The 26,575-nt window shown below is 36.9% G+C and overlaps 1 protein-coding gene across 1 annotated transcript in view; it reads left to right on the forward strand.

Moving 5' to 3' along the window:
• Positions 1-19,491: 19,491 nt before the first annotated feature.
• Positions 19,492-26,575, forward strand: part of SLC28A3 (solute carrier family 28 member 3) — a 37,533-nt gene continuing 30,449 nt past the window's right edge. The window contains exon 1 of the mRNA XM_041397045.1: positions 19,492-19,548. Within this exon, the coding sequence (XP_041252979.1) occupies positions 19,492-19,548 (57 nt within the window). The remainder of the gene's footprint in view (positions 19,549-26,575) is intronic.

Below are 26,575 nucleotides of genomic sequence, written 5' to 3' on the forward strand. Positions count from 1 at the left end.
GGGTGGGCAGGACGAAGAAGCAGTGTGTGGTTTTGGTAGGAATACTAAATCAGAGATTAGCATTCCCATGACAAAAGGCTTCAATAAGGTCCAGGCAGAGAGCATCCACAACCTTCTCAATTGCTGTCTATCCCTTCTGAAGCATTACCGCAGCACTTCAGCTGTGCAAGTCATCCTACCCTGTTTCCATGATGGCAACTATGTCAATGACTTCCAGCTCCTCCTGTTTGTTGTCTGTGGTGTGTGCATTGGTGTACATGCAATTCAGTAGAATTATCAGTCCTGTTACTCTGAAGAGAGAAGAAGCCCTAACTCCTATGTGAATATAGAATTAAATCTATGCCACCTTGATCTGACTTTTCTATATCAGCTATCAGGATACAGCAAAAGAACACCACAGGAAAAGGTAAAAAAATATTTTTCTTAAGGTAACTTTTTTTCTTTTTTTCTTTTTCCTGGCAGGGTAAAATTTCTAACAAAGTCAGGATTCTGTCAGACACCAGTGAGTTGCATGAATCTAGAAATTCAGTCAGTTTCTCAGTTTGTTTGGAAGAATATGGTGCTATGGTCTCTCTGAGCTTGCAAGTGTTTTTACTTGGATGATTTATGTTCTGCTGTCCTGAGCCTCCATAAATAAGACTTTAGAAGCCCATTTACTTCATTTGAAACATTTTAACAGAATATTGAGCAAAGCATTATCTCCTCAAAGAGAACTGTTACATAATATATTTATGGATTTAAAAACTGATACATGTTCAGATTGTATGGATTTATGTACTTGAGAAAGAAAGACTTAATGGATGTAATTTATAGTAAGTATGTGAGATTGATACCCTTGTTTATTGATGGCAATAATCTATTAATATTTGAAATACAGTGCTATTCCTATTATTTATACATACTTTAGAACATTTTTTTTTCTGTGATGGTTTATCAGTAACCTCTCCACATTTCTTCTAATTACATTTTTACAGTGACATATTTTAATGCTATACTGTATTTTCTCCAACTTTGAAATTCATGGGCAACCATAAATTCAGAACTTTAATACAGTGCTTTAATGTTTATTAAGAGAGCAGGTGTAGGTATGGAAAACCTCCAATTAAAAAAAAAAGCAAATAAATACTAAGAAAGGAATCAAAGGATTTTACGACTGTCACGTCAGATTCTTCAAGGGTAGTTGGTGGAGCAGTAAAAGAGTACAATTCAAGAGTACAATACACTTTAGCTGCAAATATGTCTTTGAGACAAGATACTTGTATCATTTTTTTTTCATCTTGCTCAGCTCAAAGTGCATAACACTAGTATAAAATTGGAACCCCTTGTTGAGGTATCTGTCTCACAGATATGCTTAAGCAGAATTTATAGCCAGAATCTGGGGTGAATGCACCCATATCTGAATACATGCAGATGTGAAAATGAAGCTAGGAAAGGCATATTTACTCTCCTGCTGAAGTTTTGTAAGACATTATTGGTTCTGTTTCTAAACTTGACAAGGATTGTCTAACTGCCACAAAAGCATACAAGAAAGAGTTCTTTGATAAGTACTACTGTCCAGTTGAATGTTGCAAGTACATTTCTTACACAGAGACTCTAACCAAAGTTTGTTCACTGGTTTCTCTCAAAACGCAGTCAAAAGAGACCACCTCATTTTTGTAAAAAAAACAGCAAATAAAGCAGTCACATAGGCAGCAGAGAATCAGTTTGTAAGCCTCCTCTGATGGGATTCAAGCCATGAAAACACCCAACTGACCCTGTTATACATCATCAGAAAAGATATAGGGAAAAATAAGAATATGAACTGGTAACCCTTTCTTCCACCAGCTTGAACAGTAAGCTACCTCTTTTTGGTCTGAGAAATTTTATATTTTCTACCCAATCATGGTATGTGTGCAGAAGAAAATAATTTGTTGGAGACAAGCAAAAAGTTGAGGAGCACAGGTTGAAGACCTGTACCAGCAAGCCTGTCTATATGGAGGAGTGCCTTAAGATCAAGCATTGAGAATAGTCTAACATATTAAGATAGCCCCTACCAACTCCTCAACCCCTCTTCAAAGGGATAAAATTTCACCACATCCCTGCTTTCAGGTATTTCCTATTGACTTATTCAGGTTACAGAATTTCTGGGGCACCACTCTGAAATACAGTGCCTTTACTTAAAATAAAATGAAAGAAGGGTCTACAGCTCTAGGTATTACATTTTGGTCCTGCACCATATGCTTGATTTCCAGATGTTCATATTTATTGGTTTGAATTATCAAATTTAAGTGGCATCAGGTCAGCTCTTCATAGTACTCATAGAATATGCCATAAGAGCACTAAACAGTCCATCCTTCAAGAACAACATGATGTGAACAGTTACCATCTTATTTCATACTGGTTCAGCATTTAGCTCACTTACAATTTGTCTTTAATAAGGTGATAAGTCTTTCAATAAGGATCAAAACTGCAGAGAGACCTTTGCTCTTCACAGATGTGCTACTTAAAGATTTCTCTTTTTCCACACCCCAACTGCTAGCAACAGTTTTCTTGCTGTAGGTTGCCACCCTTACAGTGCAGTGCGTGTGGATGATTCCTATTTCCCTGCCAGCAAACCAGCTGCATTAATTTCAACAGTTCATGTAATAGCTTGAATTAACTTAGTTTATTTTGCCTGATCTGAATTAGGAAGTATTCCAGGACCAGTTTAACAAAACACAATAGTGGGAGGTGGAAATTTCAAACCATCCGAGAAAGATACCCACAGGGAGTGAACAGTAACATCTTTAGCTTATGCTGCTGCACTCAAAAGGGAGCATCTGTCCATTACATATAATATGCAGTTTCAGAGTCCATAATATTGGAGCTTTAAACTACTGAATTACCAGACATTACCAATTTGATTTGAATCAGGTGTAGATATATAATTGCATTTTTATCAAATTAACCATAGCAAACAATCCCTGATCCAATAGAAAGTTATGGCAAATTATGTTTGTTCAAAAATAAAATTTGCCTGCAATACCACAAACAAAATATATTAAAACCACTTTGTGAGGGGAAGGTAAACATAGTAGTACTTTGATAGGTTTTGTCATAGTAGTGAAGCTTTTTTGATCCATATACAAGTACTGCACATCAAAATGTCATGTCATGGAATTACAGTTTGAGAGAAGCTTGTTCCAGCCTGCTTTGTTTTGGGTTTTTTGGTTTGGTATTTTGGTTTTTTTCTTACTTATTTTAAGAGGATTCATGTTTCCTAGGTAGTGAAGAGATGTCCTTACATGGGAGCAAATAGAATTTCATAGAACAAAAAGGGGAGAGGTGGTCTCTGTGTGTTAATGAAGGTATGGAATCCATAGGAAAGATTAGAGTACCATTTATAGGAAATTCCTATGCATTGTAGAAAAACTTGCAACAACCTTGTTTGTATGAAATATTGCCTTATTTCTTAGGTAAGCCCATGGTAATTAAACACAGTGAGATCAGTGGAACCAGACTCACAATGATCAGAATTTTAAAAATCTCATAACAAGGTAAAGGGCCACAGCCTCATACAAGGGAATTTTTGCACATTGCTTTGATTTTTATATTCTTTTGACTCCATATTCTAAAAGCTTTCTCCTGAAGTTCAAGCCAAGAGCAAATTCTACTGCTGATGTCTTTATGAGTTTCATTGTTGATTGCATATGCATGTAATGCAGTGATTGAGCACTGCTTCAAGAACTTGTTTTTGAAATTACACTGTGAAGATCAAACATTTCAACACTTCTATTGTTGAAAATTATAATGCTGTATGGGGCAGATGACTGTAGAGAAGACTTACCTTAAATATTATTTGTCTTAACTATTATCATTAGATTAAAATATGCAGCTGAGGATGAGTCTAAATCAGAACAATCAAGCCTATTGCTCTTGATGTAGAATGGAAACAAAACCCAGATAAGAATTTTGAATTATCACTATAAAGTTAGAAAAACGTCTAGGATTAATATTTCTTGAACTACATGTGGTTTAAGATCTTAGCCAAGTTTCAGATCAATATTTTATCTCAACATTTAGACCTGACATTTAGACCGTTTTAACAATATTGCAGCTCCTTTAACATCTAATATTAAGGGAATCTATAAAACTAAATTAACCAGTGTGCTAAAGGTGCCTTTAGTCAAGTGAAGTCTGTATATGGAGAAATGCCCTGCCCTTGCCATTTGTATGGAAGTGCTGATGAACAGATGAGTGGGTGGTTGCAGGAACACAAGTCTTCTCTGTTCATCCAAACCACTTTTTAATTGACAAGGCAGACAAACCTTTCCACTTTCTGGCTGCTGGTTTAGGTCCTCTATGCAAGACCTAAAACTAAAAAAACCCCAAACTAAAATCAAACCCCAAAACTAGAACCCAATGCACATTAAAAAAACTCCAAAACTCAAAGCAGCATCATCACTACCATCACCACTACCAATAATTTAAAAAAAAAAAACAAACCACAAAATCACAAAAAACCAAACAAACAACTTACAAAAATTTGCAACCCAAGACCAACCCCCTATAATTTTAAATCTAAATCTAAACAGATTATTTTCTGTTTGTAAAACTGGGAAAGCAAAGAACTAGTTCAGGACTGATATTTGCACTGCAGATATTCTAGCCTCTATTCTCTGAATTGTGTCTGTTTGGGTTGGTGTTTTCGTTTTTTTGTTCTATTGTTTGGGCGGTGTGTGTTCAATTATTTATTTCCATTATTATTTCTATATTTCATAGAGGCACTAAAGAGAATCTGGGTTCGAGTAAACTGAGTTATCCAAGACATTTAAAAACTTGTAGCCATTTTTTATGAGTGGGTTTTGCACTTTTAGTTTAAATTATTGGGAGATGCATACAGTAGACATCTTTTCAAATGAAGTCATTATCCTCTGTGTACTCAAGATAATGGGACACTCCCTCAAGAAGATAATGGGACAGTCCCTCCAAAAATCCCTTTTACTCAAAAATTGCGATGAATTTTTTCTGTTTGGGTAAAGCAGCAAATAATGTTACATACTCTGGAGCACCATCTGCTGGTACCTGATAAATTCTTTATTCACTGTAGCAATTACTTTTTTTTCCTCAGTGAACAGCTTTGTATCTTCTATAATTTGGAGTCTTAAGGGGGGTGGGGGCATCAGAGCTGAGGGGAGGGTTCCTGTTTTGCTACAAAGTGGAGAAGCTGACTAAATTGAAAAAAATACTATTTCACAACAATATTCCTGTCACACACAGCAAATACATTACAAGGCAATCTCGATTTTTACAGCTCATTTTTGGGATGAATCAGTCCCTTGGAATGCACAGTTCAGGACCTGTAACAACCCAGCTTTTACCCATGCAACCCAGGGCAACAGGGGCTTGGCTACATAGATTCACTTGGGAGGACAGCAAGAAAAGATTACATGAGATACCAGGGCATAAATATATAATGGATCTTAATAAATTATGTGGGTTTGTCTCACAATGGCCATAGTCATTACAGTTCCAGCAATATGAAGCAATAATCCATTCTCCAGAAGTGGTGCCTTGGGAGACAACAACAACCACTGTTTCTGTGTTGTCCTTCCAGTATCCCCAGTATTGACCTGTTTATGGAAAACAGTTGGGCTAGGGAGTTTCCGTGGGAAATGGCTTTTCATATAATTTTTTAAACTGTACTCTGTGAAAACTGAAATATTTAATGAACAGAGTCCAACAAAACAGGCATGGCCATGTCCTCTCCGACTGTAAACAGCTAGCTCAGGGGAAACACTGGAACCACCATGGGCTGCAGTTGCAGGATGGTATCATGTTCCTACCTATTCAGAGCTGGAGAGAGCCTCAACTGTAGGTTTCAGAACAGCTAGCTTCTCCCTGGGAGACCCATAGTCAAGTTATTAAGTTCAGACTGTGGATTCCCAAAGGAAATAATAAAAGACCTCTACAACTATACCCTAAATAAATTATTTGAGTCACTGCTAACTAAAGGTTCTCAAATTCTTCATCCCACTGAAAATGCTAGAAAATTGATTTACATTTTCCAAAGAGAAGAGAATATTTTTTTGAAATTTCCATGGAGGGGAATTTCAGTTGCCAGAGTCTTCTGAGAAAGATCACTCAGTGCATTGCTGTCTTCTAAATCCAGCAATTGCTACTCATTCAGGAAATTAAAAAGAGGCCAAAGGTCTCCTCTCTCTCCAAACATGTACACACACACACACACACACACACATGCACACACACGCACACACATATATACATATATCTTAATATCTCCTGGAGCCAGTGATTTCAGCAAATGTTTTCAATGGGACCTGTAACTTTTGAATTCTGATTAGTTCAACTCCCAGCTCCCAACAGTACTGCTTCACTTAGCATAAATTATTTATTTATTGCCAAGAATTTCAAGGGGATGAGAAATAATTCAGCTTGATAAAAACAACAACAACCAGAAGGGGACTGAACTTCCCAAGTAGTAAGAGGGGGAAATTTCTGTTCACTGCTTTTCAAATGAAAACATTCAGAAGGATGACTCAACTGGAAATTAAAATCCCCCAGCCTCATCACTAAAATTATTAATAAGTGGATCTTGTTTGTAAAAGCAAGCAATACTAAATATATACTGCTTTATATCAAATAAAGACCTCTCTTAGCATTTGTGGGAGACTGAGTTGTTTTCTGGTGTGACTTTTTTTAAATCCTGATGTCATTTTTCAGGACAAAAATCCAGTTTTGAGCATTGTGAAGAAAGCCATAATGTAACATGAATTTATTGCATACTGTAAAAACTATCTCATGAGGCCAACAGATTCTCTCCTCTCCTTTTCCTAAGCAGAAAAAGCAGAACTGAAACTGGGAGGAGGGGTACCTTAAAATATATTTTCATTTTAATTAACTGTAAAAATCTGATTGCATTAAGGAAAGAAAATACCTACCCAGAAGACTTCATTGTTCAGTTTTAATGGGACATCAGAATGTAGCTTTTACTAGTGACACCAGTTTAATCTGCTGTTCATGTGTACAAAAAACAGACAAAACCTAAACAAAACTGAAACACAAGCATTTACACAAATTTTATTTGATAATAAGGTAGGTTTGATGCAAATTTCAGAGCACAGAAGGGGTTTAAATTAGTAATTGGTAACCACCTGCTAAGATGGTTTGTGCATTCCTGCTCACTGCAGCCCAGGTTGCCCATTCCTGCTCATTGAGCCAGGGTGCTCAACTTGCCAACTCCCCCTGGATGGTTTCTTGACACATTTCTACCTCTGCCATTTCTGTGCAGCATTAGCAGAGGATTGGTTTGGTCATCTGTACAGGCTAGCCACTCTCAGATAATCACTTCCAAAAGTATCACCAGTGGTGAATCAGCAGGAAGCTGTGTAGGAGGCTGCTCATTACACCTGGGGACTGCTCTCACCTACTCACCTGTTTAGACATATTCTACAGCACCTGCAAGTTGACAAGTACTTCAGCCACTGCAGAAGAATTGTAGTCCCTTGAAGACAATAATTATTGGAGGCTAATGCTGCCATAACAATCCTATCTTCACTTTTAATCAATAGAGACCAGATCAATGTTATTAGCTGCACTGTGATAGGTTTCAAATCTGTTTATGTAACTTTTGTCCTGAGATCGAACAGACAGGGTCAGGGAGAGCTCCCAAGGCAGAAAGTCAACAATAACTAAGAAAATGAAATAGTTAAAGGAAAATAGTTTTTGACAGCTGTGGCATTAGGACTGAAGAGAATAAATAATATTTTTTTATTTATTACTCCTCTTCTGCGACTCCCTTCCCTCCTGCACCCCTTTCCCAAAATGCTTACAGCTCTCCAGAGATTGAATTAAACAGAGCTAATGGAGTAACCGGTGGAAGAACCCAGAGCAAATACTGCCATCAAGTGTCCAAGAGACCTGTTAGCAGTGCAGACTCTTCCATCTACATCCACACACGGAGATGAGAGTGTTAACTCACGGCAGCCATTGGTGGTGTATGTTCATATTCAATTCTCTCTGGTACAAAGTCAAATGGTTAACAAATCTGAATGTACAGGTCAATGGAAACCCATCCTCCTGGGGACAACAGAGATACATTAGAGTTTGAAAAGTGTAGCCAGGATGGGAAATCATTCTCCCTGTGTCTGGGCTTCTGTAGCTGTACAGCCTATTCTATTTCCTGGAATGCCTCAAAATTGAATTTAACTGTTTTCTCTTGGTTCAGAACTTAGGTGAGATGTCAAGAGCTTCCGGAGAAAGTGCACTTAAGCATGTGGGATCACTGCCACACCCTCATGGGCTGCCATTAATGTGGATGTCTTAGGCAACACCTTACAACATCCAAAAGGATCTCCCAGCCCACAGGGCACCTCCAGGGCACTGACCACCCAATGGCAGAAACCAGCTCCTGGGCCTTATTCCTTCTTCCCTTCTATTTACTTGGGCGGTCACACACCACACTGCCTCTCTGACTCACTGGCAACAAACTCTTTCCCCCTCTTTATCTTTTGATCTTACTGCTTAATTTCAATAAAATCTAACTGAATGTATGTAGTTTTTGAAAATTGGCGATTTCCAGTGAAAAAGAGAAATCCTAGCTGAGTTTTATGCTTATTAATCTTGTGAGATGGCTGATTCATAAAAATGGCAGGGAACAAATGCATTCTCATTAAAAATATTTATATTTCAATTTTTCACTGTTTATTATTTTAAGCAGGTAATGTACAAAGAGTTTTTTGTAGTCATCAAAAACAAGTGTGTTCTCTGATGATGTTAATTTTCACTGTGTGACTTACTATATGAACAATGTAAATAAAAGTTTTAAGGGAATTGTGTTCAAACAACAATAATCAGTACAAAAAGCAGGAGCAGGAAAGTTTTCTGGTTAAATTTTCTTCAGAGAGGCTTGAAGGAGACTGATGGTGAACAGAAATTGAGCAGCTTCTTGAAGATTAGGATGTGCCAGGGCAGGGTCTAGGAAGTTGAAAAGCAGAGAAAGAGATTAAAGAAATGGTGAAATTAAAGGATGAGGAAAGGCAACTGAATTTATGAGGCATTTACAATAAATAAAGCTGTAGATTAAAGCAGAAATATGACTACATGGAACAAACAAGGTAAAAACATAGAAGAGATTAAATAGAATGCATAACTTCAATATTACATGTGTCATAAAGGTGAAGACTAAAAGCCTGAATATGACATAGGTAGATAATCAGATAATCAATGTCTCTAAATGGAATCCAAGACTCTTAACAAGAATATCATTTTATAGGCAGCAGTGGGTTAATTATTCTGTGTGTATTCATTATCAGTATGATAGTAATTAGTACTACTGGCCATAGTTGAGCTTTGGGATCCTTATATTGACAAAGAGAGGAAATCCTTACTTAGGAAGGTCAGATATAAACAAGATAGGAGTTATTTAATGTAAGTGTTGAAAAAAGGAAAATTACAGTTAATCCAAGTAGTATAGATACCACAGCAAAACAGAAGGTGGGATTTCAGTGTCACCAGAGACTGTGGGCATAGAGTTGGCTGTTCCTGTGTTTCCATGAAGAATCTGGGACCAAGGATGACCTCTCCCTTTGGGAGTTCTCACAAGCAGCAGGGGAATCTAGCAGTCTCTTTCAAGTCAAACTTTGACTCTTGGCAGGAAAACGGATATGAATGTACACTAAAGAATGCATCTGTCAGTATGCATGGACCAGATACTTCTTTACATTATTTCGTCAGGGAATCAGGGTATATATATGAATAATCATGTACCAGAAATAGGAAGAATAATGCTTACATTCGCTATTCAGACCTGAAAGACAGCTCAAAAGACCAGTGTTTGCTAATGACATTGTCACTTTAGAATAAACAAAGACTTCCTGCTCTGACAGTCTCTGGTGTGTGGCCTATCTGGAGAACACCATACACATATTGTATTTCTGCTACCAAGAAATGTTACTCCTCTGCTTAAAATTACATAATTTTTTAGAGCTTGTTTCTTCTTTCCAAGAAAGAAAGGGGTCAGGAAGTGCACCTGACCTTTCATAGTTCTACAAATCAATCACTACGAGGACTGTAATATGATTCCCGCACAGTGTGGTTTGGTGCTGCCTAACAATTAATCTTATATAATACAGCTGGCGCAAGACAACTCTGCAAGGCAATTTCCTTCCAGTGGAATTTTCGAATGTACTTTAAAGCACTTGAGTGTAATGCTTTGTAAAATGAATAATCCATCACAAATAATTAGAGCTGTCCTTAGAGGACTTGGCTACTCAGTCAGAAACAGATGTGTTGTGTTTATCTTACTGCTTATGCATGGCATGAAGAGTCATTTTTCTGAGAGAGGGTCTGACTTCGATGGCAGTTAGCCGCTCCAGAGGGTGTCAATGGACAGCCTGTTTAATATGAAAGAAATCCACAAAGAAGGCAAGAATCAAAAAAGAAGTAGCAAGTACTTTTTCAGTGACCAGGTATTTCCTTTTCTTTTCCCCTTGTGGTATTCACTATTCAAATGGCAATTGCTAGTTTTCTGCAACACAATATCTTTTCTCTCATTATGCTCCACCCGGTTCCATAATTAACTAGAACATCTTGCCCTCAGGTTGCAATTCCTTCCTGCTTTTATACTAATTATGTACTTTTTAGTCCAATGGTAAACAAATTATTTTCTCCTTCACTACTTTTTAGCTAGGTTTGACTCTTCACACATTCCGAATATGCCTGACTCACTCTACTGTGTTGTGTTTGGGTACCCAACAAAATTTGGAAATGGATCCTGGAAGGATTAGAGTTTGACTTTCTTCATGGTACATTCTTGCCTACTTCTTAAAAAGGTCTAAGTTATTCACTAGTAACATTCAAGGATTTCATAGACCTATTCAGGACAAAACAGGTGGAATTTAAAGACGTGGAGAATTTGCAACCTGTATGAGGTCTGCCAATATCCAAAGGAACTATATGGGGAATAAGAAGACTGAAGTGAACAGAATCCTCTCTGTAGAAGCTTTGTGCATTTGTATCACTAAATTTCGGAAGTGTTTTTAGTTCAAGCTAGATAAACAACCTAGTGTCATCAATCTCTGGATCTAGGTCACACAAATCTGCTAGACAGCACTCTGTTGTTGAAAAATCTGGAAGAAAAATTACACTAGTGATAGGGTCAAATGAGATAGATTACTTTTTTTCTGTCAGCAACATAATAAAAAAATGTCTTTAGGTCATGCTGTGTCTGTTTTTTTAACACGTTACTCTATCAAGCAGTATATTTTAAAAAACTTAAAAGGTCATTAGGCCAGGAAATATTTAGATGAAAATGTACTAATGAACAAGCAGTACATACAGCCTGTAGTACAGAAACATTATAATAAGCTTTGGAATTTCTTTACGCACAGGCAAACGAGAGCTGCAAAAATGAGACTGCAAATACAGATTTCCCACTAACAGATTAGTTGCACAAACACAGGATCTACTGGTGAAAGGAGGAATAATTCATGGTACTAGTCGTCCAAATCCACTTATGCCCTGTTAAACCTTTGCCTTGACAGACAAGATGTAGTTTTGTGTCTCTTGAACCTTAAACAAATATCCCAGATTTCTTAGTGAGGAGTGGGAGATTGCAACTCCTTATACTAAACTGTGCTTAGAATATATATTCTTAGGCATAATTCCAGGCTGGCTATCTTGCAAGATGAGTTTGACTGTTTCCCAGACAAAGCAAACAGCGCAGGGCGTGGGTGAAACTGTCCTACCGGGATGACACAGGGCACAAACACCTCCAGATTTCAGCAGTCAGTAGATTTCAGCTGGAAGAACTGGTCTGGGCAGCTCTGCTGCGATGCTGGGGCAACCCAGAGGTCTCGGTATTGCTCTCTAAGACGGGTTCTGCCTGAAAGCTATCAGGATGATAACAGTTTATCTGTGTTAACAGCGGTATGTTAAGAGTGCTATTTAACCACTGTTGACCTCTTCTCTTAACACTTCTCAGCTGTTGCAAAGGCTTGAACTTGTAAATATGCATTAACAATTCAAAAGACCATTTTAAATTGTGCTTCTCCCTCCCCTGGAGGCAGCAATTTTGAAAAATGCCCTGGAGTTCAAAGCCATTGCACATGTTCTTCTTGGATGGTGTAGTATTTCAGGACCCTGGAATCTATTTTCTATTCTGAAGCATATTTTACTTTGACTTCTGCATCTGGTCAATAAATGTAAAATACATAGACAGAAAAAATATTAAAAGGGTGCTTAATCATATTTAAGTATTTCAACAAGCCAACTTCTTGATAGTCAAAGGGTAGAATTCTTCCTTGTAAAAGGTTTTCATGCTTCTATTTCTTTCAAATTGCATTCAGCACTCAAGAAATGACCTTCAATAGAATCATGCTGGGTGTTCCCATTGCATCAAGCAGAGAGATTCTGCATCATCTCTAGTGCACCAGGGAACCAGTATGAGGGAGAGATTTAGCACAGTAACTTTGAATTCAACCTCATTATCCTTCAAGACTTTATCCTCCATACTGGTCTCATTTTGGAAGATTTACTCTTGCTGTAGACCTCTGGAATATTAATTCAAAACCTCAGTGTGTGCTTGCATTGCTTCCAAGTCATCCACTCCACCAAAATTTGTGTATGCAATTAAATTAGTATTGTTTAGTGGAAGTGTATGAATAGTGTTTTTGCCATTCTCTCAGAGGTAGTATCAGCATCACATAAGCAAAAAAACAAAACTCAACCAAAACAAACAGACAGACAAAGGAAAAGTTAATGAGTAAGAAATTTACCCAAAAAGAGCTTGTATTATATAGCATTTCATGTCCTTGGATAGGCCTTGTTACCTTTCCTAGATAAAAAGTACTTCTACTACTAGTACACTAAATTAAAGGTACTCAGAGTAGCATACACCCTCTACCTCCCATTACTTTTTTTGTGTTCTTAAGGAGCCCCTGAAGCTAGAGGTGCTGTAAATTAGAGCATAACCCTTAGCTCTGTTATTCAAAAAATAGAATCTTTCTGAGCTGCCAGTGTGACCACTTGATGTTTTTTTAAAAAGGAAAAATAGGGCCATTTGCTGGCAGTTAAGACAGTCTTACAGAGACTTCAAGGTTAAATCTCTCATCAATGCTGCTGCTTTTCAAATCTAAGCAACTTGGACTGCAGTTGAAGCTATAGTTTTATATAAAAATGCTCAACCTCACTTCCATCTGATGGTTCCAGCTCTATAAACTGTGCTGGTTGCCATTTTTACAGCAGTGAATCTTTGTTGTCTGCATAATGAGTGTCTCCACAGGGAACCACACTGAGCACTGTATAATCACAGTAAATTACCTTGGATCCCAATAACAATGAGTGATTTATCATTAAGTGTAAGAAATATAAGTAGAGAATTTTTTTACTCTCTCTTCATTCCCCAGCCAGTAAGGGTTCTCCCTGCCTGGTTCAAGCTCCTGCTTATCATCATCCTCTTGCAGTTCCAAGCTCCAGAAACCCTATTAAGTATGCAAAGAAGACAATAATCACACAGAAAAATAAGTTTTGTGTTATGAGTATAGCTTTTCTTGTAGACAGACATCTAAACACTTTCAGAACTTTTGGTCAGGTTTTTTAGTTTTCTGATCTATGGCTGTCCCCTTTTTACTCCTTTTTAAATTCTTTACCATATGGAAAATGTTAATTTGTGCTGCTAGAGCTTGAAAATCAATATTGCGCTTGAGCTTATACTGCATTGGCAGGATATCTCTATTTACTTACATAGAAAACAGTTCAAGTAGGTAAGTAGCATTGTTTGATTGTAACAGCAAAACACAAATACACAACAAGCACTGAAGAAAAAAATAAAAAAACCCACCAACTTCTCAGATTCTCACCTCTCTTTAAAACAAGTAGAAATAGTTTATGTTGGTTTATATCTAATTATTTTAAGAAGAATCCTCTCTGACCTGTACACACATTCACAGACTGAATGCTAGTTACAAAAATTATTTCCTGTGATCTTTTGCACTGATAACTAGTAATGCTTTTGTGGAGAACCAAATCTCTCAAACAAGACCGTCAGTCACTATGCAGAGGGTGCAGGACTCCACATTGCAAGAGTTGCAATGGCATCTTCACTGGATCAGATCAGACTTCTGAACTGTGTAATTGAAATAAATGTTTACAGCCCTAGTGATCCTGCTATATTAGTCCTATAAGCAGGATAACTACCCTAATAAGGGTATAATAAATTCCTATGGGCTAATTTTATTTACCTACAAAACATTTTAATTATCTTGGCAGTGGACAAAAGACTATTCGACCTTACTATTCCTACATATGCTGGAACAGTGTCTAGTCGTCGTTCAAATTTTCTTATCTATGCATATTTTGGCCCGGAGGAGCTCCCAGGATTACTCAATTCCTCCACCCAGGATATACATTGACACATATCAATGTGCATGTAACACCTATCAACTTGTCTCAGTCTGTTATGGCCGCTGGCAGCATAAAGCTCTGGGAATCCAGCATTGGAGAGATCCAGCGTCAGCTAGGCAGTTGCTTTGAGACAAAGCAAGCTAGGAATTCAGTGAAGTCATTTGTCACAAATGAGTCCACTCTCTCATCTGCACAGAAACAAGCTGGGAAGTTCCCGCGAAGCACTACAGGTACACCCAGAGGCATACCTTTGTATACACAATCCTTGCAAATGCCACCTACACTACAACTGGAATCACAGAAATAATTTTAATTTTTTCCTTCTACCATTATTATAAATTGATTTCCCAAAGGGGTTAGGAAATCAATTTATAATAATGGTAGAAGGAAGAAATTAAAATTACCGGCCTTAGCAGGAAGTGCAACAAGTGATTATACCTGTAATTCACTTTGCACCTCAGAGGTCTAGTTTTCACAACAGGAGTGATTGGCTGTCTGGTTGACTCACTGTAGAGTCAACCGATACATTTCAACCCACTGGCATGGGAATTTTGCAGAAAGTAAAATTATTACAACGTAAAAATAAACACGTGCCCAGAATTCTTTTTTTTTTTTTTTTTTTTTTTTTTTTTTTTTTACTTTACACAGGTGTTTGCCACAAGGTCAAACACAATAGCCCTCAAGGCCCTTGGCTTTCCTTTGAAAAGTCTTTCCCCCCAAATTTATTGCTTTTGTTAAACATGCCCTTCTTTTGCGGTGTTTCCATTCTGTGAAAGGGCAACTTTAGTTCAACTGGGAACTATGCAAATGTTTCATTTCTACTGTCACAGAAAAACGAGGAAGTTGGAATAAAAAACACATAGAGAGACAAGGAAGAGTGTAAGTCTGCTCAAATTCATACTGATTTTAAAAGATCTCAGAGGGAGAGTTGCAAGACAGAGTAAGAGCTGGACATTTACTGAGCCAGTGTCTATGACGAATAGGAATCAAAAACTGAACTCAGAGCAGAACCTGAGAGAAATGGAGGCAACTCCTGGCCACTCAGCCCCCTCATTTACGGTCACTTTGTACAAATATAAACTATTTTAAAAAATGCAGATCCAGGGATTTTGTCCACATCTCATCAAACTTGACACCATATTGATGTTTTAAAACTGTTTTTATCTTACTAAGAGCTTTTCACTGTCTGCTTTTTCCTTAAAAATGTAAGAGCAGTACCTGAGAATTTGGAGGGAAAATTCCCTTTTCATAAAGACAAGTCCCAAAGTCACACTCTCCAAGAAAATTTATGTTGAGGGACAATTTTACACACATAAATGGTTGTGTTTCCTTTCCCCAAAATAGTACTTTCTTCCTTTCACCCTTTGTTCTCAAAATGATGTGGAGGTTATAGTTTACCTTTGACACTGGTATGATAATATTTCTAAAAACTGAATAAGCTGAACTGCAAACACCTGAAGCTTGTAGGTTATAGACATTAACAAAAAAAATCTTTCTGGACCCATGTTTTTTCAAATATGGAAGGCACCTTTTTCACCCAGAGAAGTCAGAAGAGGGATAAGGTGGACTGGCTAGATAAATGTTAGGATAGATACCAAAATGTAACTACTTGCCAACCATTTGTTAATGGCAACCATGGTCTTTTTCATTCACCTTTCCTCTGAGGTGCAGTTTATTCAGGTCATGTACGAAAAATTGGGATTTGATTATCTCAATGCTTTTGTAATTTTTAACTGAAATATTCTTGAAATCACAGCTGAATAATATTAACAAAACTATACATAATTATTAGGATCAATTAAGAATGTAAAAATTATTAATTTTTTAACTTTGCAGATTCTAACTATGAAGTTGCTTCTCACAGTTCAGCAATCAAAAAAACCCAACATAACTTTACTCTTTTTTAGATACCTTACTCTTTTCTTCATAGTCCTGCTCATCTTCTCTATGCACCTAGCAAATTATTAAGAATCATGTTCCTATATATTTGCCTGCTGTGTGTACAGTAAGCTGTGCTGTTGGTCAATATTTTTACACTACCCGAAAAACCTTTCTGGCTTTCATCAGTCTGTGTGCCAATTTCAGAGCATATTGAGCATTGTTGTGCTGTTACTTGAAGAACAAAGAGGTTCTGAATGCTTTGCCGTGTGACTAGGATTTAATGGCAGTTATATAGCAGTGGGAAGGTTTTATTTGCTAACAAAATATTTTATTTACTTGACACAGTATTCCATTTCTTTGCCACTCAATCTCTAAGCAAAAAGCTCAGCTGAAAGCCTCTCCTACTAACAAGATCTCTTTTTCCTTCACCTGTGTTAGAATACAAGGAAAAACACTCTGAAGGTGTGATAACACACTCTTCCTTAAAAATTTTCTGAGGAATGAGAGAAACCACCTTTCCCATATTGTGAGGCAAGAATTCAAGAAAATTGTTGGTTATATTGAAACCTTTTTACATTAATTTCAAAAGTTTATTCATTTTCTATGTTTTGGTCATAGGTATGATGAAATAACAGTAGTTCATTATGTCAGCTCTACATAATATTATAAAAATACCCAAAACATTAACATTAAATTTTCTTTAGTCTGTATATGAAAAGTAGTTTCTGCTTTTCCAGATTGTTGTATTAGTACAATAAAATGCTTTTCTTCCCTAGTTTCTCAGGCCTGACAACTGAAAAACCAGCATTCTTTCAATAAATTCATAAACTTCTACCATTAAAAATGGAAGTGAGAAGTGCTCAGGAAAATTATTCCTTCAAATGAAAATAAATTTCCTCCATGTATTTTTCACACTAGGAAAAATATAAATCTCATTCTTATGTGAAATTCAGAGACAATTAGGCCTTTTGGTTGGTGTTCCTCTAAATAAGACAGAGATTCCGGAATTTATGCAGAAATAGTGGGATGGAACACAAAGTTTCTTATCACTAATCTTTGGAAACAGCACTAAGATTATTGTAAATTTTTTCTCTGCTATTAGTCAGTAGAGTTTTGGCAACTCCTATTTGTTTCATCCTAGCAATTAATCTATTATTGTATAAACACCCTAAAATTTAAGAATGTGTGTCTTTAACGCTTTCTCGAAGCCAAAAGAATCACATAAGAGGAAAACAGACATCCAATTATCAGTGTGTTATCAATTGAAATGGTGGTATGCAATATTCCTCAGACACATAACATATCTTGATATTAAAAAAAACATATCTTCAAGTAAGTATTTAAACTAACCAGAAACAGGAAGGGTTTGCTGCAAGTCAAACATTAATTATAATTCTGACTGATCATGTAAAAAAATATCAGGGAGTTACCTAATTTTCTTTAAATATATGGTCCTCTGTCCACCAAGAAATAGCAATATTTCACAGTTTTTATAGTGAGTTCAGGATTTCTCTTGGAGGTGTGGGTATTTTTGTTTTAAATATACTGTGAGTTTTCTAACATAAAATTCAAAGGAGGAAACTTCACTGAAATTATTGAGTCAGTGTTATTCTGAGATTTTTTAAATGAGAAAAACTGTTTTAAAAATTACCTTATGGGTTATCTAATGGAGACGAGGAACTGTATTGTTACTGTTAGGAGGGTAGACCTTTCTTCCATCTATACAAATGCAAATTGCAGATTTTAAGATTGCATAGACTGGATTTGAAAATTATTCATTTAATTGTTTCTTCTACCTTCTTGTGACAAAAACATGTTCAAACTTGAATGGGGGAGAGAAGGAAGAAAGGAAGGGAAAGCAGCTGAGGTATGCAGAAATCAGCAGACAATTGTATAAAAACTTGTTGAAGTTATTTCTTGCTGAAGATTGTGCAGAAAGAAGTAATTAGTCAGAAAATGTCCTCTACTCACAGGGCAAATACAATTACCAATAAACAAGTTAATTCCAAAACCCGGGTCTCCAAAAATATTTTGAACACTGCAAACTTAAAAATCATTAAAAACCACGCCAAATCTGCCCAAAAAAAACCCCCAGCTAGTCCTCCTTTTCAAGCAATAGTTATAGTATTCAGAAAGCACACATTGCAACAGTATGATTTATAATACTGTAAAACAGTTGAAAGATTACTCAGAAAGATGCATCATCTTATTTTCATGTAATTGTTCATTATTTTGAATAATATATTCAGTCATGCCAATCCATTCTGGTTTCATACGTAAAACAGGGCATAGTTTTTTGCTTTTCACAAGGTGAGGCATGACTCATGATATTTTCCATCTGCATGTAAAAAGTTATGAATGTAGGCAGCTAATGAATTCATAAATATACTTTGCTGTATTTCCAAGAAACAGAACACTGTCATTTTTGCTGTTCTTAATGGCAAAATTTTTATTCACACAAATCCTGTCTGACATTGGTGTCTGTAATAGTGCTAGTGTTTTCAGGACTTATACAGAACAAACTCCCATTGTCAACAAAAAACATGGGTAAGAGGTCCAATTGATAATTTTAAGAACATCTATTTTCAATACTGCAAATAGCAAGCCTGAAAAGTATCATAAATACTCTTCAGTTAAAGGGGAGTAATCTGTGGACAGATAACCAAAAGACTGTGCCATGAAATACAGGATGCCAAAGTGGCTTTACCAGCACTCGTCAGCATTTTGAGTGTTGTTCACATTCTCGTTTTTTCTCCTGCTAGGTGAAATCTCCAGCTACTATGAAAATAAAGGTACCATAATATCACAAAAATAATGACTTGAGAATACCCCTAAAAAAAGGACAAAAAATTTGTTGGCCTCTCAAAATCTGGATATGGAAGTTTTCATCCCACACAAGTAGGGAAAGACAGAAGTCATATAAGTACACACATTTGCCTTTAGGACCACCCAGAGATATACTGTGTAAAATATGCTTTTGAGCCTGCAGGTATCCTCCATTCTTGTCTCTGAAGGCCGTTTTCCATGCTGGCCAAAAGGGGCTGTGCTAGCAGAGCGAGAAGGTGGAGCTAAGTGGAAGTAAGGGTAACCTGAGAAGGCCTCCAGCTAACTTGACTTCAAGTGATGCCGGTCCTGTGGCTGGATTAACCAGGTGCTGGTTGATTCTGCCCTGTGCTGAAAGTAGCTTCCTACATTCCAACATTCACCTAAAAACTCCATACCGGGCACATGGAGCTGACAGAGACCAACTGTGATCACTCAGGAGTGCACAATTTGGCCTTCCAGGTAAGTGTGGTTTCCTTCGGTTTCTGGGGAAGAGGAAGGAGTTAAAAACATTGACCAATGTTTAATTCAGACCCCGAACAAAGAAAAAGCATTTTCTGCACTCTGCCTGCAGGTATTTTACCACATTCTACGTCCTGATACCCTGCCAAAGTACACGGCTCTTGTGAAAAAAAAAAATAAAATCTGAGCACAATTGACTTATTCAGGAGTTTGCTCTACTCAGTGGTATATAGCTAGCTTTGAAAAGTGTTCTGACTCGGTAATATTTCATAGGCTGGTGGGTCTCACAACTGGCTCCCATCTGCTGTATCAGTTGCTGTTTTTTCCTGAGGATAGGTCATATACAGTTCTGTTGAAGAGAAGTGTCAGCATTATGCAGCAGACACCTAACTCATCAAAGCAATATATTTCAATAATATGAGAAAAATTGAAAAGTAATAATGTAATCATAGTGGGGCGTAGCATTCTTCCATGCATAAAGCGCAATTTTCTTTGCTCTCGAGAAGAGTGCGAAGAGAAGACTAAGGAACCAACCCAGAAGGTTTTACATTTTCTAACCATGAAGTAATATTAATAGCCGTTTAAAAAACGCAGATTTCATAAGCGGAAGCACAAACCCCCGCAAACAAACACCACCAAAAAAAAAAAAATCAAAAACCCCAAAGTATTTAGTTGTTGTTTCCCAGTGCCCAGCATCCCTGTGCTTTCACTGAAATTAGAGCAGACACAAACAGAAATTTGCGAACCCGCAGCCGGGCTGGCTCACTGTACTTGTTGATAAAAGTAGAATAAGTCGGGGAGAGACAGTAGCTGTGAAATACTCTGAAGAGGGCTACATTAACAAAGTAGCTCCTTGCTCCCCTTTGCAGTCTTCGGTCCTTACGCTGCTCCTGATCTCAGGTAGCAGGAAGTGGGTAGCTGATGGGGGTATCTGCCGACACTATCCAAATAACACAGGAAGGGTCTTTGTAGATGCTGTGAACTGTAGAAGCATGTGGACTGTAACATAACATCACCGATATTCAACCGCTCTGTATATTTATTCATTGCTCTATATGGACAGAGAAGCCCCTCAGGGAATATTTACGGGATGTAGACAAGAGAGTTAAGTCTTAAAACATGATAGCCCAGTAGTTAGGCTGAGTAATCAGAGCACCCTCAACTCGTCTGTGCTTCGGAGCAGAGAGATAAGCAATTTGAATTTGAGTCTCCGCCAGTTCAAGTGTGAGAGATAAGAGGTTTTTGTGTTTTCACACAAAATATGTAACTAAGCTAGTGCCATGGGCTTCCTGAATCTGTTCTTACAAACTCAAAAAGGAGAGGAGTCCCTAGCTTCAAAAGCTCGGTGCTGATCTCTCTTAAATGGCATAAGCTGAAAATCACCTTTGTCCTCAGAGATCTGTGTAGCACAGTATAGTAACCCGGCTTAACCCTCTGCCTTACTCAGGTAGCTTACCCGGGCCATTTTTATTTACTTTTACACTGTCTTATCTCTGTTTCAATATGTAAGTCCCTGCCTAGGAAAAATAAGACACAGAAGGAAATAAGTAAAATTCTTTATATAAACAAATCACAGTAAAAACCGCTGAAAAGTAAACAGTCTTATCATGTCCCACTATTTATTGTGTTTAAAGCTTTTCTTGCAAAAAGAGTGAATACTTTAATTCCTCCAAAATAAATTTGTCTTAATGCATTAAGCAATGAGTAACTTACCTAAACAACAAAATATAAAACTGTTCTGGAAAAGGTGTAATTTAAACTATTTTGAGTATCCATCTAGGTACCATTTTAAGTATCCATAGGTACCTTCAGATGCACCTGAACCACTTAAAGATTAATGGACATAGGGATAAAGTAAGAGACAAACAACGTAAATCCGAGTTAGGTAATTTGCAAAGTACCTAAGTTCGTAAAACAGCTCTCAATGTAATACAAATCAGCTCAAGGCTAAAAAGGGATCGATGAAGGACCTTTATCAAGTCAAGAATGAGAAGATTGTGCTTTCTGTTGCAAAGGGACACTAACGGGATAAAGAAGGTGTAGTATAGAGTAGTCTGATTTTGGTTTGTCACACAAATGGTCAAAGGGCGATAACTGAGCTCTTCTCAAACTTTCGGTTGCTGTGGATATGTAAATACATCCGTTTGTACTGTGGTAGGATTTTCACTGCATCACCATTTTCAATGGTAGTGTAGTACACTTTCTTTTAACAAATGTTAACTTTCAAATAGGATTGCATCCATGCAGCACAAAGTTATATTAATACCATTAATTGCATTTTTTAAAATGCCTGGTTCTGCAAAATATCAGCTACTTCTTTTGTGCACTATGCATTTGCACTTGAGCATAGCATGAATTTGCAGGTCCTGCATTATTACCTTGTGATAACGCCAGTAGCTGGGAGACCCAGAAGGAACTTTTCCCCCTTATTAACAGCTCAAAATGGTCTCGAAAGACAACAGACGATAAACCCCAAATGTACACCTCTGCTGTTTCTCTCTTTGTCTATCTCTTTTGATATTAGGAATATCTTAATTATCAACAGCCATTTGGGTGTAATACAATGAGTGAGTTTTTTCTATAGGTTTTAAGAAGATACATAGCTTTCTTTACCCATACTGCCAGTCTTCCCTACCATATTCCTACCCTTCAGTAATAAAGTATTTAGCTTAATGAAATCCAATGCAGTTAAGACGTACATGCTAAAGTTACCTGCTTTGGATGCTGCCTCATAGGTAGAATCAACAGATTGCTGCACTGTTTGTAATAAGACATTCAGATTGTTAATTTTTTTCCCATCTTAAAAATGTCATGTAATTTAAGGAACGCAGATTATTATACTCAATTCAGAAAATTGTCCTGCTAAGTGTACCAGCGTAAACCAGGTTGTGTATCTATAGCTACAATAATGTCATACATAATGTGTGGAAATGTTACTGTGTCTCTTGCCTTCAAGGTGGTTCAGTCAATCTCTCATACGTGGAGTGGCTGGCTGGAGGACCACTACACTTGCTCACAGATTCCTGCTCAGAAACCATGTATCACTAACAATAACCCTAAATCTCAGATTGGATTTACCTAGCTTGTCTTTAGCCCTCATTAAAGTGGCAAAATTTTTATCTAATCAGTTCTGATGATTCAGATCTCTGATGACATTAAACATCAAGTCACACTCCATAAGGAATGATAAAAGCTGCATCTTAAAAAGGAACAGTAGGTGGGATGAATAAACTGCCCTACAGTTAAAAGCAGCACAGAGGCAAACATAAATACAGTGCAAAGGAAAGATAACAGCTAATAAATATTTATTGTTCACTGGCCTCCTATTCCTAGAGTTATGATGCATAAACAACCTGTATCTGTTTTTATAGCAGAACACAGCACGCCCTTAAGTAGTTGACTTAAGAAAGGATCCCCTTTAAAATTCTGCCCTTTGCTCACAGTGCAAAGGACATTTGTATTGCCATAATGCATTCATCCATTTCATTCAAACAAGCTTAAAACATATCCTAAAAAGTGTAATTTCTGTTTGTTGCCATTTGTCACAGCTTCCTAGATACTCTTGTCTGGTTGGCTAATTAAGACTATAGATGTTATTACAAATTTGTATTTCATGAGCATCACTGTTATGTTTACCCTTGGAAATAAAGGTGGCGTTGCACTGCATTATTTAACCAGATCCAGACAGGAAATTATGTAACCCTTTTCCACATTTTCAAGACTTGCTTTCCAAAGCCATACTTTGCTTTTTTTAATTAAAAACCCCTACATTTCAGGATAATAGCCAACTATCCTACCCTGACAATCTAAATTTTTTTAAGAAAACAACAATGTACTCAGAGGTGGGGAGTCTTATCTACAGTCCTTCTCAAAACAACCCATGAAGACATAGCCTGCTAAATTTATATCTGGCAGAACCTTTTTCTTATCTGTTGTTTATTATATTTTCTTATGTTTTGTTACTCATTTGCTGTAGTTTAGTACATGGATAATGAACATTCATCCTTCCTGCCTTGTAGACTGAGTTTTATAATTCGACAGGTATTTATGAGTGCTGTGATTACTAATTTAAATAAATTCTTCCTCAATATTTAAAATGCATTCAAACTCCAGAATCATGGCACTGGCCAGATAGTTCATTAGGGGAAACCTAGATGAATGGTGTTCAGGGTCGCTGAATATTTAAAGATAAGCAAGTTTTGAACTGTAAACTAGATGGTTTCACTTCTGCTGGGCAAATACAATTCTCTTGAGTTGCAATAGAACCCGACATTATAATTTGAATTATTTGCTTTTGAAGCATGTCTTTTCCAGTCAGTTCCTTGAGTATCCTGATTCTAATCTCCAACATAAAGTAAGGACCCACCCTTAACTCAGAAACAGTTTAAGCAGCTGCCTCAATGTAATGTTGGCCATCCTATTTTCCTCCCTAGTAACATCATCTACTCCAGTGTCTGCTATTGTTAAAAGCACAATAGAAGCTATTAGCCCTTTGCAAAATCCATCCTCCTTCAAAATCAAGGAGGAGATGGCAGGGAAGATAAATGAATGTAGTCATGCAACAATACTAGGTGAATTAACAGCTCGTCAAGAGGGAACTAAACAAATATTGAAAAAGCATACACCGTTGAGACAGCTATGTCCTTGTCATTTAATCAAGTATTTTACAAGAGGGGAATTCCAAATAAAAAAATAAATAAAGCAGTTTGTGAAAGCAGAAACACAGCTTCAAAACGCTTCTCATATTACAAGCATTCAAAATAGATGGACCAATTCTGTAGTCCTTTAACTGTGTACTAAAGCAAAGAGACTTTTCCTGTTGAAGCTTCTTTGTGAACTTCCTGCTCTATCCTGTCACCTGGAGGTCGAGTAGGTTCAGAAGTGACTTTACCTGCTGCTGTACTGGCCTGTGCTCATGACAGGATTGTGCTATCTGTAGTTCCTAAGGCTTTAACTCTCATTTTCTCTTGCGCTGTTTTCTTGTTCAGACATTTACAGGGAGTTGAAAAGGATACTGAGTAAATGAAGTAGAAGTTTTCTGCTTGTGCTGAGTTGCTCACATATGGCAATCAGCAACAGTAGGTAATAAGCACAGACCAACATTTTGTTGAGGAGTTCCTTCAGACACTAAGTAAGCAGGAAAGGGGAATAGGCAGTTTTATTTGTCACTTGAATATTTTTTTTCTTATCAGAAATTAAAAATATTTCTTTTTCTTCAAGCAGTAGGGTTAAATAATGTGTTTTCACTAAACAAAATAAACAAAAAATTCTGTAAAGGGGAGAATCTTAAAAAATCAGCTGTGAAATAGGAAAATTACTCAGCTTCATGGCACTCATTTAAAGACTGTTCAAGTCAACACAAATCTCACTAGAGTAAACTTGTTATCAATAGTAATTAACCAGTTTCTGCTTAATCAGTAATAATCCAGAAATGTTATATGATCAGTTGAAATAGCAACTTTTTTAATTCATAGAGAAGGACACAAATCTATCAATCTGCAGCGTGGGCTATTGAATTCAAGCAATTGTGTGATGCTCTTACTGGTTTTGTTACATTACTCATGCATTCATATATTTTAATTATTCTATAAATGAAATTTCTTATGTAATTATTGCACTTGAGCAATGAGTTCATCAAAGTGACTTCTAGAGGTGTCTTCCAACAGAGACTCTTTACTTGTGTATTTCATGAACAGCAACTTGCATGCTTATTGTTTTTCACACATTTACTGAAAAAATTCTAGGAAATCTCTGCTTTTTCTTCCTCAGCAACAAGTATGGAAATCTTCAAAGACACTATGGTCAGGAATGTGTGGGTGTGTGTACATGTAAATTACAGACTATAGCACTTTGATTTTACTATGCTGTCCTGTGTAGTGTTTTTAATATATCTCAGTGCTACAGTTAATCTCTGCTTCTTGTGATTTTTTTTTTTCTTTTTTTTAATTGTTTGGAGTGTTCAGTAGCTGTGTTTGTTGCTGGCTGCAGGGGCAGCTACAGCAAATCCCTGTGATGGTATGGTTAGGAGGCAAACAAGTGACAATGGTATCTGAAATAGAAACACCTCTCTTAAGGGATGGAAAAGATACATCAGTTTCCTCACTTCTAGGTGAAGGGTATCAAGGCCACAGCACTTGAATAAACAGCCTCTTGTGACTCTCTTCTCCGAAACACAAAAAGTTACAAAAACACTTTGAAACTGATTTCTTGTGAAGTCTAGAGGCAAAGTATCTTTAAGGAAAAGTGTGACTAAGCATTGTTCTAGTTGCTTCTAAGGCCATGTTTCTGCTAAAAGACAAAATTAAATTTATTTCTAGTAGTACTGCTTATTCCTGCCTTTAGAAATTTTCATTAATTTACTATGATTCAGGTTACTTTGTATTGTTCATGTGGAAGTGATTGTTTTCATTGTAAATACTAATTTACTGAATTTATTACCATGTAAATAATGAGATATTTCATGCAGTAAAACCCAGTGAAATTACCATACTGTAACTGCTGCCATAAGAAACCACTAAAATACAAAACATTCACAACAATTGTAGATGTAAGTTATCTGAAATTTTGTTTAGGCAGCTTTCTTACAAAATCAAGAACCAGATGGTCTAGGACCATTAAAAAGAGATAACTTATCCTTCAAAACATTAAGAAACCAGAAAATTGTGATTCAGGATTTATTAAAAAAAATTAGAATTAATTGGGCTGGTTATGGCTGTCTTCATCTATCTGATAAAAGGTATACCTCAGAGGATTAATGTGGTAAAGCTAACTCCTCTCTTTAAAGACAGAAGCATAAATGCTGGAGCAAGGGTACTAACAGCCGGGGAAGGTCCCATATAGTCCATTTTGCCTTTGGTGAGGAGAAGGCCTGGATTTTTGTAAACTTGTTGAACCAGTCCTGAGATAATGGACAGCACAATTCACCATGGGAGACACGTGAGTCTAGTCAAGAAAACAGCAGATTCACATTAGCTGAGTTCCATTCGTGACCAAGGCACCTCTGCGCAGTAGTGCAGGGACTTGAACA

This window comes from Onychostruthus taczanowskii, unplaced genomic scaffold (genome assembly GCF_017590055.1).
Source record: "Onychostruthus taczanowskii isolate IOZ18803 unplaced genomic scaffold, ASM1759005v1 scaffold134, whole genome shotgun sequence".
Lineage (NCBI taxonomy): Eukaryota > Metazoa > Chordata > Aves > Passeriformes > Passeridae > Onychostruthus > Onychostruthus taczanowskii.